Source organism: Maylandia zebra, linkage group LG8 (genome assembly GCF_041146795.1).
Source record: "Maylandia zebra isolate NMK-2024a linkage group LG8, Mzebra_GT3a, whole genome shotgun sequence".
NCBI lineage: Eukaryota > Metazoa > Chordata > Actinopteri > Cichliformes > Cichlidae > Maylandia > Maylandia zebra.
Window position 1 is genome coordinate 11,755,730 of NC_135174.1, and position 17,558 is coordinate 11,773,287.

Sequence of the window (17,558 nt, forward strand, 5' to 3'; positions counted from 1 at the left end):
CTTTGTCAGCCCTGCCCTGACAGCTTCTGTGATGGGGCCGTGAGGATGTCGGTCTTGCGTGGACATTTCTTCTTTTAAACTGATTAGTTTAGTTTTCTTTTCATTTAAACTCATTTGGTGTCATGTTGCGGGTTGTAGTAGAGTCGGCTAAGGGTCTACCTAAAAAGACCCTTGGAGTTCCTGATCCAATTACCACTGTGATTTTTAGAGGTAGGTCTCTTTTCTCTACACGTAAAACAGTTTGGGTGTGTTCTTGTCTTCAGTAAAAAGTAAATGTTGCCTAATAATTTGTAATAGTGATTGTTGCAGGGCTTGAAGTTTTTTAGGCATCTAATTTAATATTCTTTCATCTGGTTTGTGGTAGCTGAGGTACAGAGGTGCTGCTGAGCTCATCAGATGAACTGGCCAGATTACAAATGTTAAAAAACAAAAGTGCTTTTTTTTTTTTTAATCCAAGAATAATTTAATTTCCTGACGCATAGCTGGGGAGTGACTTGTTTGCATGTGTGTGATACAGTGAAATGAACTTGGGCAAAGAAGTGAACAGACAAGTTTGAGTCTGTACTCAAAGTTGGCTTCAGCCACAGAATTAAAATCATATATGACAGTTCTGCACAAGACAGAGCAGACACAGTACTGACTTACAGTACTGATCCTAGCATTGCTGTTGCTATAAAGGTACCGTGTCATTTGATTTAAAACAATAAGATGTGAATGTTACTTTTCTTAACTTTTCAATAAAAAGGGAGCATTAAGGAAAAAAAATGTGTTCCCCTTTCAGATGACAAGAAGAAAACAAAATCGATTGACAAAGAGTTGAATCCAGTGTGGAATGAGGTAAATCACACAGACAAAGAAACACTCTGCAATACTTCACTCCCTTTTACCTGTTTTTATTATTTTTTAAGATGAATTGCCAGGAATGTAGCAATACTTAATGCAAACTTTCCATACTGCAATTGCAGTCCCACACACCACATGGCTAACATACACACATGTATGATTATCTGTAATATATATCTTGTTCCTTGATAAAATGTGCTTATTTAAGACATGACAGCAGTTTAGGTTCTGTATCTGATGGCATGCTTTTCTCACATTTGTTCGCTTGTAGTTGGTTGAATTTGATCTAAAAGGCAAGGCACTGGACTCCAGCTCCTTCATCGACGTGATTGTGAAAGACTATGAAACTATTGGGAAAGATAAGTAAGTACACTGCATGCCTGGAAGCTGAGATCCCCTCTCAGCTTTGTGCAACAAGTCATGAAAAGTGGGGCAGGGATAGCTCAGTAGGTAAAGTGGTCGCCCCATGATCGGAAGGTCGGCGGTTCGAATCCACTTAACGGCTACCCTGAGGTACCCCTGAGCAAGGTACCGTCCCTACACACTGCTCCCCGGGCGCCTGCTTAGTGGGCTGCCCACTGCTTCACTGAGTGAATGGGTCAAATGCAGAGAAAAACAAGTAAATTCCCCATGGGGATCAATAAAGTATCTATTATTATTATTAAAAGCTTTGCCTCACCTTACTGAATTACAATACAAGCTTAGTATTGTCTGAAACAGGAGCTTGTAAGAATTGAGCCTGTTTAGTCAGGTAGCAGATTAGTCAACACAGGTAGAGGTGTGTGTCCCGTTTTCTTTTATGTTGCTTTTAAGAAACTGATTATTCGCTTACTGCAGAGCCATCATAGCTTGAGCTGTGCATGGGCTACCTGCTATTTGCACATGTCACAGGCTGCTACTACCAGTTGCTTAGAAGCAGGATCAGAACAACATAACAGCATCAACATATTGTGTGTGCGTGTGTGTGTGTGTCAGAACAAGGACACACCAATATAAACAAAAAGAAGTTTGATGTGTTCATAATAACTCAATATTGCAGCTATGTAGTTCGTTTTTTCCAACCCCCTCAGCCTGCTACACCCTTCTTGCCATGCTGAGACTTGCAGAGCTGTGTGGGATGCCTTCTTGTGCAACAATGGATGTCTTTTTTTCCCCCGTCTTTGAGATTTGTGTAGCACAGTGTGATAGAGAACAAAGAAAATTCTCAAAGCTAATGTGGAGTTGTTGTAGTAGATGTAGTGGTATGAGCTATTTTAATACTGTCTGAGTGAGATGTGCTGTAATGCCAAAAAAAGCCTGAACCTGCTCCAAAAATACGCTAAAAGGTTTTCACTTCCAGCTAAAGCCAGAATCCCATATGGGACTGATTCAGGCCAACCACAAGGAATGTTTCCCCAACATCACTAATTATCACGATCAAGGTCTTTTTTATGCTAAGAAAACCGATGATGCTAAAAGTTCTTGTTTTGTATGAAACATGTCAGTCCTGAGATGGATTTCCTGTGGATTTATGCACACATATGTGCTAAACTGAGTAAAAGTTTCCCTTGTGCATGGGACAGTCATAACTGAAGGAGGGGCTTTGCAAATGTGTCTCCATACAGAGTAAAGTTTTCCACTGAGCTGGCCGTCTGACACACTCTCTAAAGAGCTACAGAGTGGAAGCAGAGGAGGATTTGTCCTTCTCAGATAGCTTTGCAGATACTGTTATGGGTATTCCCTGTCGCTGTAGCAACAGGAGGGAGGAAAATACGCATTCTTCCTGACTAATTTGATTTTGTGAGGAATCAGAAGATTGTGGGATAAAGTCTCCCAGTGCAAACAGCGATGCAGTCTTTAACATGAAACTGAAGAAAAAAAGAGTCCAAGTATCAACAGCCATCATAGTTCATACCCTGCAGACAATGAATATCTACAGCATATTTCGTTGTAACTGCGACACTGTTTTCCACAGCTTCTGGTTAATAACTTACCTTTGAAGTCCATTTGAAAGCTTGTGGTCTTAACTATCCTCCCTTTACCTGCTTTGCATCCATCCCTGATAGAACTTTTCATTTCCCCTGTTATGCAGTTGAGGCTCAAATAGAGCTGTAGGCTTTTAGAAATCACTGAATGGTTCATGACTCGACAATAAAAAAATTAAAATGTAAGCGTATAAAATTTGACTGTATATTTGAAATGCAGAGATTTCCAGTTTGTCACAGTTTTTGGCTGAGGGAATTCTTTCATATCAAACGCTTAAGTAGTCTCATTTCCTGTTGGTCTGTGCAAATATTTCAAACCACTTTTCACTTGCCGATGAAAGATATTTCTGGGCTTTTAAGCTTTTTAAGTGCAACATGGGTGATTTTCACACTCTTGTCACAAATGTATCTCAGATGAGCCGCAATATTTCAAAGCCGAGCAGTCGTGCAAAGGGAAATGAATGTTGACAGAGGGTGGGTGGCAGACATTCAAGGTTATTTGTACTGTAAGTCACTCATTCCCGTTAACACATAGTTAATTATAGTGATTGAACTGATATAAGTGAGAACGTCATTGTGTCAGAGGCACCCTTGTATATTTGTATTCTTAGAAAAATTTAACATCCTGACAAAGTGGAAAAAAACCCTGAGTTATTACAATAATAACTCAGTATGAGTTCAGATTTTATCCTGCATGTAGGCGAGAGCAATATTTTGAACATGACATCACCAAGCCTCGACAATGGTCACAAAGTCTGCTGGTTGTTATTTGTTTAAATGGGAAGTTGGCACTCCAGGTATAATTTCCCTACTCTGCACTTACACCAGGGCTCTAATGATTTTCCCACTGCTCAGTGAGGACGCTAACACAGTTAGTACGGCACTACTTAGTATTTGAATGTTCTAAAAACAGCAGATATGCAAAGTCATGTGCTGAACCATGTCAAACTCTCCGCTGAATGGCCTTCATTTGTCGAGAGATTTTGGTCAGGCTATGCAAGGTATAGCTCTAACACAGGCTCTTCCTGCTTGGAAACACTATTTGATAGAGCTTTAAATTCTGTTGTGTAATAAAATACACAAAAAGGGCTGGTTTAATATGAGGTTAAATGCCAGTTTCATGAGTCACTGAATGTCTAGGGAGTACCAGTGTTGGTCTCCTTCCTCATGTGGAATAATGACTGGATCTCCTCCCCACAATAAATTCTGTCCAAGTATTTGTACAGTGTCCTAAAGTCATCTCGACAAGTTAAGTTACTGCTCATCGTATCACCATGTCACACTCACTGCTGAGGTTTTTTGAGTACACTATTATAGTGCATGGATAGTAGTATATTTAAATCTCTTTCACACGAGATGTTTAAATGCTGTAGCCTTTGGTGTCAGATGTAGGTCAGCAGCAAGTTTATGTTGCAGGAATTCCTCCGCCAGGAATGCTGCCAAAATAAAATGAGTGTCCACCCAAAGAGAGACAACTTAGTTCATAACACTCCATTGGGTTAGCTGTATTCCTTTTGGACACAGTAATGTTTTCTCTGTCTATATCAGGAGGAGAAAACATGGGTTTGAAATTCTGGCCTTTTATACATTTAGTTGCAAGTTTTGCAGTTTTAGTAGTTGCTGTCAAATTTCTTGTAATTGTGAAAGAATAAGCAAGATAAACAGGAAACAGTGTAGTTTTTGACTGCGCGCCAAGGCAGACACAGACACAATAAGCAATGAAAGGACAATGCTGGAAATGCTGAGATACACTGTGTGACACTGGTGTTTTGGGCATAGCTCACATAGCTCACAGCTCACATAGTTTCATTTGATTTGTTTTCTTTAAAACATTAAAGGACACGTTAACTGAGGAACACAATTCTGTTTTTCCCAAGGAACATTAATCGGGTTAATAATTACTTGACTTTGGAGATGAAATAATTGGGTAATGCTGTAAGTAATATTACTTTTAGTAGATGTTTGATGCCTTCAAAGACGCATGAGATTTATCAGAAAACCTGTTTTATTCGATCATTGCATGATACATATGGCAGTGGTGTTTTGCACATTTTAATACTGTAGAGTTGTATTGTGTTATTCATTTATTATTATTTGGAAGTTTAAACTTTATCACTCCCACTTTTTAAAGGTCTCCCAAATAGGAAGCGTTAATTCATTTCCGTCCTCGGTGCAGAAAGTTGTTGCTGTTTAAAACAGAGGCTGGTAGTATTGAGTGTGTGGTAGCTCATAGTGTTGTGTTTGTGCATCTGAACAAGTATGGTTTGTTAGCTCTGGGTGGTGACCTTCTCCATGGCTTTTTGTGTGAATGTAGACTTCACTGTGCACACATGCAGCTTTTAATTTTTGTGTAATCTGTGTAATCTGATTACTGGTAAATTTGCCGACTAAAATGGTAGCACATGTTTTGCCCGATTCAATCAGGACATTGAAACAGAATGGTCACCCGGCAAAGTCCTCCAAGTTGTGTGTGTGTTGTATGTATTGAAAAGTATGCTGTCTGACACTGTTTGTTTTTTTCCAATAGATTCCTCGGGTCTGCTAAAATCTATTTGAAAGACCTCGCTTCAGGTCAAGCGAGATCACTGCCGTGTAAAAATGTTCCCCTGGTCAGTGAAAGTGGACAGAATATTGGAGTAAGTTTTCATCCTTTGATATGAACTCAAAAATATAAGCAAAATATAATTTCATAAAAAATATATATTTAAAATAGAAGACTAGCCAATAATTTCCTTTCAGGCAACAATCAATCTTTTGGTCGGCTATGATGCTCCAGCAAACGCTGTACCAAACCCCAATGATCCTCAGTCAGGAGAAACTACAGTGGATGCTGGTATGTTTATGTAATTTCCAGTAATACTGCACAATAGAGCATGTGTCTACTGAGGGTATTACATTTTTTTAGAGGTTTGTCAGGTATTTGACCTGTGATCGCCCTGTCTTTGTGCTTTTTAGGAGGTGGTGGTGGCGGCGAGGAGGGCAATGGAACTCTTCCAGATGGGAGCCAAAGCGGCCCTGCAGGGACGTCCCCATCCGGTGGTCAGTCGGTTAATCTTCGTCGGGGTGTGGCCAGGGCACAGAGTCGATATCGACTTGCAAATAAACCTCAGGACTTTCAGGTCAGTTTGATTATCAATAAAGATCAATAACTGCAGAAAAAAACTTTGGATGTGCTGGTGAGGATCAGAACACGAGGATCGTGAACTTTAAATTAAGCCCTTCATGAGTGAGATGTTACTAAAATATTTATGTAGTTGGTGGTGTACAAATTTGTACAGTGCATTGATTCTATGTTCATGGGAGAAGATTGTTTATAGACAAGATATATATTCCTCAGACAAAAATCTGTGAGGAATATTTTCAGCACCTTGTTAAATCTGTACCACGAAGAATTAAGGCAGGTCTGAAGTCAAAAGGCTTCTTGTGTGGTGTACCTGTAAATTTATCCTCCCTCATTCTGTCTCTCAGATTCGAGTCCGGATCATCGAGGCCCGTCAGTTGCCTGGCAACAACATCAAACCAGTAGTCAAGGTTTACGTTTGTGGGCACACCCACAGGACCAGGATTAAGAGGGGAAACAACCCCTTCTTCGATGAGGTACTGCCATTTATTTGCACAGAGTGACTACACAAAACTCAGATATGGATAAAAATATTTTTCTTATTCTATCAATCTCATTATAACTAATTAAAGTCGAGTCTATCCAAACATGCCACACCAGATTCTACAGAGATGTGAAATGTTTTGCTTTGTTTGAACCTTGTATGATGTTTTTTTCCTTTTTCCTTTTTTGCAGATATTCTTCTACAATGTCCACATGTTACCGTCCGATCTGTTTGATGAGAACATTAGTTTTCGGGTTAGTATTAATAGGAAATGTTGAAGTCCTCTGTTAGCATTTATACCACCTGCTGATGGTTGCACTCTTCTCTGCAGGTGTATAACTCCTGTTCACTGAGGGCTGACAGTCTTATGGGAGAATTCAAGGTACCCGGTCTACTCTCCTCCATACAAAATGCTGAAACATCTAAAATGACAAACAAGTCTGGCTAATCTCATCTTATTCTCTCAAACAGGTGGACGTTGGTTATGTTTATGATGAGCCAGGTAAGCTGGTTCAACCACAGATTTGAGTGTCATTTGCATCCACACAGACGGTACTTTAGTTTATTTTGTGGAGATCATAATGCAGTGGGCTGCTGTCAGTGTCGCATGGTGCATGGTGGAGGAGAAAATCTTAGACAAAGTGACCAGTTTAAAGGTCAAAATCAAGACAAAAAACTAAGACCAATTACAACTTTGTAGGCAAAATGTCAGTATTGTGTTACTGGTGCCAACAAGGGGCCAAAAAGCTTGTGCCAGATTTAGTAACCACTATGTTATTTAATGTCTCCACATCTAAAATGCTGAAAACTAATTTTCTTTTACTTTTTCTGAGATTTTTTCAAAGTTACAAAGTCTGAAGTGCTTTTTAACTTCTCCACACACTCTCCCTGATGGTGCCCTAGTAAAGTCTGTTTATCCTATGTGGTATTTTTATGTGTGTGGTCCTTTTACAGCCCATTGTGTCATGAGGAAGTGGATCCTTTTGAATGACCTAGATGACTCCAGCTCTGGGGCTAAAGGCTACCTGAAAGTCAGCCTCTTTGTTGTCGGGACTGGCGATGATCCTCCGGTATGACCGATGAGCTGCAGCTCTCAGAGGACTTTGACTGCAGCTCTTTGCTTCCTCCTCCACAATGTAAATAGGCTGCTTACACGATTCGCTTTCTCTCATGCATTCTTTCTTTGTTCTGCCTCAAACGCTGCAGGTGGAAAAGAGAGAGTCCAATGATGACCATGATGACATAGAGAGTAATCTGCTGCTTCCAGCGGGCGTGACTCTTAGATGGGCCACGCTGTCACTGAAGGTGTTCAGAGCTGAGGACATTCCCCAGAGTAAGAGCAGATCTAGATCAGCATTCACTCTGCATTTATACCAAACCGACTGGTCATTTAAATCATAATAAAATGAAGTTTAGTTCTCCTTGTTAACCCTATTAAACTGATGTTTTTATTGTCTTAAATAAATTAAGACTGATTCTTTCTTGCACTGTGTTAAAAACGGTTCTTTTGATTCTTAGGGCCAAAAAGACACAGCTCAAAAGTGGTCTTTTACTTTAAAAAATGATCTTTATTTACATATCCCGGGATATGGAGACTGAGCACACACAGAAACGCCTGCTCACATCAGCCAGTCTCAAACAGAAAACAGGAAGCCAGGTTATTTATGTACCTCTCGACGTCACATACGTCACACACAGTTTCATTACCAGTGTTGGTCAAGTTACTTGAAAAAAGTAATCAGTAACTAATTACTGATTACTTCCCCAAAAAAGTAATCCCGTTACTTTACTGATTCCTTATTTTCAAAAGTAATTAATCACTTAGTTACTTAGTTACTTTTTAAAAACACGATTTACAACCTGAATAGGTGATAAAGCGATAGATCTCTCAGCCCAATTCTACTTTTTCTACAATCCATCATACAAAATGTAATCAAATGGAAAAGTCCCTTTTTAAAACTTGTTTTATTAGTTTTAATCTTTTAACTTTATGCATCAAGCAAAAATTTAATTATATGCAACACTCTCTGACTGGAAGAAATTTGTTTAATATTTAAACCTATTTTCTGCACATTCCAGCACATAAAAAGTGTTTACACTCAGTCTTTCAAATAGATGCAAGTAAAACACAGCAGAGAATAAATAAAATCAAAGACTAGCGGTCCTTTTGCTCTATTTTCACCTGTAAAGCAGGAGTGAGGTAGGCGGAGATTTACCCTGGTGCAGGTGTGCCGCAGCGGTCAGTGGAAGAATCCGCGAGTTTCTCTGTGAATTTCCCATTACGTCGTAGCGCACTCGGTGCTTGCTTGGAAGTTTAGGGGGTTTTTTTCGCTGTAAAAAGAAGTTTTCTTCCCACGCACGATGGACGCTAATGTTTTTGTCACTTTTTATGGAATCAAACTTAAAGTAAGGTCAGTACTTCCACGCTTTAAACGCTGCACGCTCATACTCTCTCCCGCACTTGATATATGATCCATTGTTGATCTGCAGACAGCTGTTGTCACGAACATCGCACTCGCTTACGTCACTGTCATGAGACATTCTCGCAAAAAAAATCACGGTTTTAGTAACGCAGTAATGCAGCGTTCCTACGGGAAAGTAACGGTAATCTAATTACCGTTTTTGCAATAGTAATCCCTTACTTTACTCGTTACCTGAAAAAAGTAATCAGATTACAGTAACGCGTTACTGCCCATCTCTGTTCATTACACACAACACTTCTTCTATTCAGTTCCTCTTTTCTGTGTCTGATTTTATTGATATGCCTGTGCACTAAAACTTCCTGTGCAGCTTGCAATAACCTCCTCTTTCTAAAGTCTGTTGAGAGGGCAACCTGTCACCCTTCTGTCTGAACTTAGTTTCACTCTGTCTGGAGCTCATATTCTACAAAAACATGCAGTTTCTGGTCAGCCTGTAACCTAGTTTTACACTGAAGTCTGGGTCTCTCTCATATAAACCAATAATAATCAGCATATAAGCATTTAAGATTATATATTTATTACCTAACAACTGTTTTCTTGCTACAGTGGATGATGCATTTGTCCAGAATTTGAAAGAACTTTTTGGAGGAGAAGCAAACAAGAAAAACCTGGTGGATCCCTTTTTGGAGGCTAGCTTTGCTGGCAGAAAGGTTCTCGATTTTCCTCCTTTTTTTTGGGCTATAATGTTAGATTAAGAAAATTAGATTTTTTTATTCTTATCCTATAGAGAAAAAAATGCTGATGTGTGTTATTCTGCCTCTCCAGTTGTGCACACAAATCATTGAGACGAATGCCAACCCAGAGTGGAACGAAGTACTGAACCTTCAAGTCAAGGTAGTGCTCCTTAAGATAAAAGCTAAATAGCAGAAAGTAACAGAGAAATTACTGTGTTTAAGCTTTTTGTGTGTGTGTGTGTGTGTGTGTGTGTGTGTGTGTGTGTGTGTGTGTGTGTGTGTGTGTGTGTGTGTGTGTGTGTGTGTGTGTGTGCGTGTGTCTCTAGTTCCCCTCCATGTGTGAGCGTGTCAAACTAACGGTGTTTGATTGGTAAGTTAAATACAATTACGGTTTAACTGTAATGTTCTGTTCTTCTTCTTTTTTTATATTATTACTAAAGAAAATATGAGGCACTTGCTTTTGGCTGAAACAGTATTGCACAAAGTTTGTGTAGTGTGGTCAGTGTGTGTGTGCACGCAGGTGTGTGCATATCCTTGTCCTAATACTAGCTTTAAGAGAATAATGCTGTGCTAGCCACACCCTTCCCTGAATAACATGCTCGGCTGGCACTGACTCTCGGGTCATCATTGTGTGTTTCTGAGAAAAGCAACTGTCAGATAACTCGGCTCCAGGAAGGCTGGATAGAAAAAAAGTGCCAGAGGAAAAGGTTAGAAAAAAGTCTGTTAGGTGTTGAAAATATACTGAGAGGGCAATAAAGTCCACTGTGAAAAAAATGAAGAAAAAACAGAAAACATCCCAAAACTTCCAACAAAAAGCAATAAAACGTGAGCCATTGTTCAATGTCCTACTTCATAGTGGTAGTGGACAAAGCAGAGCGTAGCACCGCAGATACACTGTGACATTTGCATGTCATTTTACAGTTAATCGCACGAGTGCGGGCTATGTGTCTATGTGTGCATGTTTGTGTGGACTGGGCCTGAAGTTATTATGTGTGACTGCAGGGATCGTTTGACAGGAAATGATGCCATCGGCACCACGTACCTGAATCTGGCCAACATAGCCTCCTCTGGTGGAGAGATAGAAGGTAATCATTTATTTATGTCTACTTTATCCCAGAAAACAGGACCAAGACGTAACATTTTAGCTTTAAATTAAAACGTCAGCAGAGAAGTTGATTTTTTCTTCATCTCACATATCTAGATGTTGTTGTATGAGTGTATGAAAAATGCATTATACCAATGTGCCTCATTGTGTTCCCTTCTAAATGGTACTCGACTTGTCCTTTTCTTCTCCTGGAATAGAGGAACATCCAGAATATGGGGCAACGGCGTCTTATGAAGGTTTCTCTTTTTGCTCTGTGTTGCATGGGTCATAGCGCATGACGCTCGTGCTACAATGTTGATTATGTCTAACTTTCTTTGTTCCCTGTTGCCAATATAACTGTGCGTTGCTCTGTTTTCATATTGAATGTTTTGCTGTCACAGTCTCTGCACCTGCTTGCCCCACCATTCACTGCCTCCAGCCGCCACCTCCAATAGTCACCTAGTAACACCTAGTGGCATCAAACCTTTCGCTTTAGCTTGACTTTGCTTCACTATATCAGCTTGACTGTTTTGCCATTTTCTCTCTCCAGGTAACTCAGGGGAGTCTGAGGTGGGCTTCCTGCCTGCGTTTGGGCCCTGTTATATCAACTTGTATGGCAGCCCCAGAGAGTTCACTGGCTTCCCAGACCCCTATGAGGATCTCAATTTTGGCAAGGTAGTGGAGAAGACACGATAACTGCTATCTTATGAATTTCTCTTTCATGCTTTTTCTTCAATCGCCTTTGTTGGGTTTTTAAGATTTCATTATGTTGTCCTTGTAAAGGGAGAAGGCGTGGCGTACAGAGGCAGGATTCTGGTCGAGCTGTCCACTAAGCTAGAGGGGAAAGCAGACAAAGCAGTAGACAAAATCCACAGTGATGACGTCCTGGTGGTACAGGTATTGGCTGTCGTGTGGCTGGTTTCAATTTTCACTTTTCCTGTTACTTTTTTCATAGGTCAAAACCATAGACTGTATATAAAAGATGGATGCATATTTGGATATCACCCTTATATGAGTGACTTGTCAATCTTGGCTTAAGGCGTACCCTGCTTTATCTTCCATGTTATTCTGAATGAGCCCATAAGTTAGAAAATAAACAACAAGATTATAAGCTAGTTATTGAAATCATAAGATCTTTAGAAAAAAGTTTAATGAGCCAATGAATCGTGTGGAAGGCTGACTAATTTGGTCAGAGACTTCTCATGGACATAGAATTGGGTTTCTTTTTGGAACCAATAGTCACCCCCTGCTTTCCATTAGGAAGAATGCATTTTTAAGGCACCTTTAGCGCTGGGTTCAGTTTTTAAGACCAGAAGCTATGGCCATCTTTTATATACAGCCTATAGTCAACAACTTTCTACCTCTCTTTCTCTGTTCTGCGTCTCCTCCTTAATCAGAAATACCAGAGGAGGAGAAAATACTGCCTCTGTGCAGTCTTCCACAGCGCCTCAATGATTCAGGAACCTGGAGAACCAATCCAGTTTGAGGTCAGCATCGGTAATTATGGCAACAAACTGGACACCACCTGCAAACCGCTGGCCTCCACCACACAATATAGTTGTGCTATATTTGATGGTGAGTGGTGAAATCTGCACTGAATACATGATGTTCTCAAGCACTGAATGACCACATGATTTTTAATGGCATGTAATGTTTCTCCAGGTAATCATTATTACTACCTGCCCTGGGCAAACACTAAGCCAGTGGTTGTGGTTACCTCATACTGGGAGGACATCAGCCACCGTCTGGACTCCGTCAACATCATCCTCTACATTACTCACCACTTGGTAATACTGCAATGAATGCTTTCAGTTGAGTTTAGGATTCATGGCCTGTACAGAGCCTGCTTTGAAACGGCTCTGCTAATGTTTGACATGTGTTTGTAACTCCGTGAGGTGGGAGCATAATCCAACATAATCCTCACCACTGTTTTGTTGTTGCAGCAATCAAACTTGGAGGAATTTAAAACGGCAATCTTGGCAAAAGTCTCAGACAACCAGCTAGCTGAGGTGTGGCTGAAGTTACTCAATCAGCTGATTGAAGACCTAGAAAGGTAAATGGAGCACGTTGTGAGAAATACAAATAAATGAAGCACAAGTACATCCTGGTGATTCACGGGATGGATCCCTTGAATAGAAATAAATAAATATATATATATATATATATATATATTAAAAAAAAAAAAAAAAAACACCCAGCACGCCCATGCGGGCGGTTTATCCTTCAAGCTCGGGTCCTCTACCAGAGGCCTGGGAGCTTGAGGGTCCTGCGCAGTATCTTAGCTGTTCCCAGGACTGTGCTCTTCTGGACAGAGATCTCCGATGTTGTTCCCGGGATCTGCTGGAGCCACTCGCCTAGCTTGGGAGTCACCGCACCTAGTGCTCCGATTACCACGGGGACCACCGTTACCTTCACCCTCCCTATGTATATATATATATATATATATATATATATATATATATATATATATATATATATATATATATATATATATATATATATATATATATATATATATATATATATATGTATGTATAAAATCCATTTATCAAAGGACCTGTGACTTATCTCACCTGTTTTGAATTGCATTTTTTAGTTCAAGTCTTATTTATCCTCTACTATAGCCACTCTTAGATATGTGGTAGTACTGGTCATAAGACATAAGCATGGAGGGTTGTTCAAAAAAATTGTAACTTTTTATGGATACATACACTTGAAAAGTTTCCCTTTAGACTCACTAGCTTAGATTAATTTGTGAATGAATTCTCTGTGTCATATCTCTAATGTGTAGCAACTGTTTAGAGATCATGGTCCTTTTTTAACTCTAGAGTGACCTACTGCCTAAGAAACATGCAGTGTATAATGACTACTCGGCCTGATTCCTACATGAAGTACACAAACTATTGAGAGTACATGATTTATATATTAGGTAAAAATGGGGGGGGAAAAGGATTTTACATAAAACACTGTCTTAATTTGACAGCAATTCATAACAGTTGAGATATGCCACATATTTGCTTGAGAGGATTTTGAGTATATAAGATGATAGTAGGCTGAGAAAGAACCGGCTTCAGTTATGAAGCGTTAACTGCTTAATTATTTAACTTTTTTGGCCGCGCTGAAATGAGTAAGATTGTGTCTGCTTTCCTTGAGTTTCCCAACACCTGAGCTCGAGGGCCACTCCAACCTGACAACTCTGGACATCCAAATCAAGAAGCTGCGAGACAGGGCTTTGACCAGCATCAAAGATGGAGCCAGACGCATGAGAGAGGAGGCCGGAGAGATCCGTGACACTTTGTCCGATTTGGAGTCCTGGGTAGAAAAGCTCAAAACGCTGGCTGAAGAGGTATAAACACAGAAAAAATGCTTCTTTGATTTAAAAAAAAATTGCATTAGTAGGAAAAATAGTATTTGTAGGAATCTGTACAGCATTGATTATATACACTGTGTCATGCAAAAGCCTCGTGATGCAGTAACATGTCAAAAGAATGCAAGACATTCATCCTAATTATTGGACAAATCTGTGTGCTAAGGCATGATACACAGTCTTTCCATAAGCACTGCATAAGTTCACATGGTTTTTCTAACTGTGTCCAGCCCCAGATCAGCATGCCTGATGTGATCATCTGGATGCTACGGGGTGAGAAAAGAGTGGCCTGCAGTCGCATCCCAGCTCATCAGATCCTCTACTCTACATTCAGTGAGCAGGCCTGTGGGCAGCATTGCGGCAAGACACAGACTGTGTATTTACAGGTACACATGAACTGTCAAAAACAGACAAATTAAATAAATAAAAGAAATGTTTGAATGTTATGTAGTAATCAGCTGCTTTTCTATGCTTTTTATTCTCCATCTCCACAGTACCCCATGGACAAGAACAAGGGCTTAAAGGTGCCAGTTCAGATTAGAGTTAACATGTGGCTGGGTCTGTCTGCACATGAGAAAAAGTTCAGCTCATACTCCGAGGGAAGCTTCAGTGTGTTTGCCGAACTGGTATGTTTCTCCCACACATACCTGGGATTCACACACAAGTATTACATTGTAATACATGTGCCTTATTACAAGTGTTCTCAGCTCCTAAAACCAAGCCCGTCTTCCTGTGTATTACAGTACGAAAATCAGGCTCAGGTGTTCGGGAAGTGGGGGACTACGGGACTGGTGGGGCGCCATAAGTTTTCTGATGTAACCGGCAAACTAAAGCTAAAAAAGGAGTACTTCATTCCACCCAGAGGATGGGAGTGGGAGTCTGAGTGGTTCATTGATCCAGAGAAAGCGTGAGTGTAATTGGAATTGGTCATCTAAGCAGGATTTGTTTGATGTTTTCACCACTACCTTACCTTGGTAAACACTGAGTGGTGCAGTGTGAAGGAAATAAGCCACATGGACTCTCTCATGTTTACATTCTCCTCATGCCACAGAGCAGTCAATTAATGGAAATGTATCAAACTGACGGAAGTCATTCACGTAATCTTTTTAACCTATCTGTAAACTCAGAGGCGAACTCATTCTGCACTCCAAGTGTTACCAGCCGATTTTTGCCTCTCACTGTATACCCAAACTTCTAGCTGTCAAAAAAAGCAGAGTAAAGTGGAAAAACAGAACTCCCAAACATTGTTTGATGGAGGGTGTCAGACGTGAGTCTAACAGTAATAATATGGAGCACATACTTTCAGTAAGATGAGCACAGGGTTTGTTAGGCTAACTTATCGGTTAGGAAACTCCCAACATGTAAACACTGCTTGACAAACTATGTAAACGCTTACTTGTGTTTCACACCACACGCACACACGCTACAGTGCACTGATGTTGCCGCGTGTTTTGTGTTTTTGATACTGACGTTTGCAACGGTAGATATTCTCATTGTTGAATTCTCTTTTCATATTTAGTCTTATTTCATATTCAGTCTGCTAACAGAAGCTGATGCAGGACACACTGAATTCATGGATGAGGTTTTCCAGAATGAGACCCGCTTCCCAGGTGGAGACTGGAAGGCTGCTTCTGAACCCTTCACTGATGTGGTGAGAACACAGTTTTCTTTTCTTCTTGATAAACAAATATCGAGGCATTAATGTAACCATACACGTTAACTGCTGACTCACCCAAATGCCTGGAATAGATAATAATCCCACACTCTTAATATAGATACATTTATAAGCATATATATACCACTAAGTGACTCTTTTTGGTTGTGCAGAATGGAGAGAAAAGTCGCAACCCTACAGAGTTTGATTGTCCCCCAGGTTGGAACTGGGAGGATGAGTGGACTGTGGATATCAACAGAGCTGTGGATGATCAAGGTGCAGACACTCACCTCACAGCATAATTAAAAAAAACATTTAAACCATATAACTAAGGACATTTTTGGTGTTTAAAGGCTGGGAATATGGAGTCACCATTCCTCCAGATGACAAGCCTCGGTCCTGGGTTCCTGCAGAGAAGATGTACCACGTTCACCGCAGAAGAAGGCTGATTCGACCCCGCAAGAGGAGTAAAGTCCCCGGAGGAACAGCTGTGGAGGTCAGCACTGCACAGTAGGGCAGGACTATGTACTGCTTTGCCATTTCTTTTATAATTGATTCTAATTTTGTAAAATACAGTTGCAACTTCCATGCGTATTGACACATACATGAGATAATTTGCCAGGGCTGTGGCTGTGTTTGACTTGGTGGCCTGCCTGAACTAATGCTATGCTCAATTTAGTTCTTAGATCCAGGTAGAACAAATGTTTCTACCTGTTAACTACAAGTCCCTTTTTGCACGCAGAGACGGGATCAAGGCAACCCTGAGGGCTGGGAATTCTCTTCTCTGATTGGCTGGAAATTCCACAGAAATGAGAGGTCATCAGATACGTTTCGGCGAAGGCGCTGGAGGAGAAAAATGGCACCGGAAAGTCGCCTCGGAGCAGCTGCCATCTTCCAGCTGGAGGGAGCATTGGTGAGAATGAGAAAATGGCATAGTAGTAATAGTGCGAGAATAAGCCAGAGAGGATGGGATGTTATACAAAGCTGGAAGTCAACCTGATCTTGCTGAGTCACCAAATATTTGCTTATGAATTAACCCCATCTACAGAGCTGTCATGTGTGTGTGTGTTTTCTTTGTTCCTGGGAGCGTGTGAAATATGAATGTGTAATAACTCGCTGGTTTTCTTGGCAGGGTATTGACACAGAGGAGAACGAGAAAGATTCCAAGGGTGACGCTACCAAGCTATTTGGTGCCAACACGCCTACTGTGTCCTGCTCCTTTGACAGTGAGTGATGCACATACAAGTGAACATATGAATGCATTTCGCATTTGCATAGAAGGATTTTTGACTGTCCGCTTCATTCATGTTGTGTTCCTCTTTAGGGTCATATATGTACCATCTCCGTGTCTACGTCCATCAGGCACGCAACATGACCTCCATGGACAAAGATAGTTTCTCTGGTAAGATTAAATCAAGAATGAAATTTAATGCATATAAAACCTAAGACTTCGAGTGGATTTAGATTTGAACTTAAATAAGTATCACTGCAAAAGCCCTTTGTTAAATAAAATGGTAAAACTACTTTTTTTCCCCAACACAGATCCATATGCACATGTCTCCTTCCTGCATGTCAGTAAGACAACAGAGAAGCTAAGAGCAACTCTGAACCCAACCTGGGACCAGACTCTGATTTTTAATGATGTAGAGATTTACGGAGACCCCCAGAAGATTGCTTACCGCCCTCCCAATGTTGTCCTGGAGTTCTACGATAGTGACCAAGTGGTACGCTGAGGGATATAGAGCGTATATAGAGAAGTCTTCTGCACAATGAATCTGTTTGTTCAGTGCTTACAGTGTTGTAAGATCCCTGATTGATGATTTTGTGCAGATACTTACAGTAAAACTGTATTTTGAAATCACACTGAAGTTGACTTCAGTGAAACTT

At 40.5% G+C, this 17,558-nt stretch overlaps 1 protein-coding gene across 2 annotated transcripts in view; it reads left to right on the forward strand.

The window, feature by feature from the left end:
• The window catches only part of LOC101468518 (myoferlin), a 27,217-nt gene continuing 9,659 nt past the window's right edge, over positions 1-17,558 (forward strand). The window contains exons 1-33 of one of the 2 annotated variants that reach the window (XM_004562383.5): positions 1-210; positions 782-837; positions 1,115-1,206; positions 5,335-5,443; positions 5,547-5,640; positions 5,763-5,926; positions 6,276-6,404; positions 6,604-6,666; positions 6,744-6,794; positions 6,884-6,914; positions 7,367-7,482; positions 7,619-7,745; positions 9,439-9,542; positions 9,658-9,726; positions 9,893-9,936; positions 10,569-10,651; positions 10,869-10,907; positions 11,201-11,325; positions 11,434-11,547; positions 12,048-12,225; positions 12,313-12,437; positions 12,594-12,703; positions 13,804-13,996; positions 14,248-14,403; positions 14,512-14,643; positions 14,761-14,924; positions 15,554-15,668; positions 15,845-15,947; positions 16,025-16,167; positions 16,414-16,584; positions 16,804-16,897; positions 16,996-17,073; positions 17,214-17,395. In XM_004562383.5, the coding sequence (XP_004562440.3) occupies positions 123-210; positions 782-837; positions 1,115-1,206; positions 5,335-5,443; positions 5,547-5,640; positions 5,763-5,926; positions 6,276-6,404; positions 6,604-6,666; positions 6,744-6,794; positions 6,884-6,914; positions 7,367-7,482; positions 7,619-7,745; positions 9,439-9,542; positions 9,658-9,726; positions 9,893-9,936; positions 10,569-10,651; positions 10,869-10,907; positions 11,201-11,325; positions 11,434-11,547; positions 12,048-12,225; positions 12,313-12,437; positions 12,594-12,703; positions 13,804-13,996; positions 14,248-14,403; positions 14,512-14,643; positions 14,761-14,924; positions 15,554-15,668; positions 15,845-15,947; positions 16,025-16,167; positions 16,414-16,584; positions 16,804-16,897; positions 16,996-17,073; positions 17,214-17,395 (3,642 nt within the window). In that variant the 5' untranslated portion in view covers positions 1-122. The remainder of the gene's footprint in view (positions 211-781; positions 838-1,114; positions 1,207-5,334; positions 5,444-5,546; positions 5,641-5,762; positions 5,927-6,275; positions 6,405-6,603; positions 6,667-6,743; positions 6,795-6,883; positions 6,915-7,366; positions 7,483-7,618; positions 7,746-9,438; positions 9,543-9,657; positions 9,727-9,892; positions 9,937-10,568; positions 10,652-10,868; positions 10,908-11,200; positions 11,326-11,433; positions 11,548-12,047; positions 12,226-12,312; positions 12,438-12,593; positions 12,704-13,803; positions 13,997-14,247; positions 14,404-14,511; positions 14,644-14,760; positions 14,925-15,553; positions 15,669-15,844; positions 15,948-16,024; positions 16,168-16,413; positions 16,585-16,803; positions 16,898-16,995; positions 17,074-17,213; positions 17,396-17,558) is intronic. The other variant, XM_012922201.4, reaches the window with a different exon arrangement.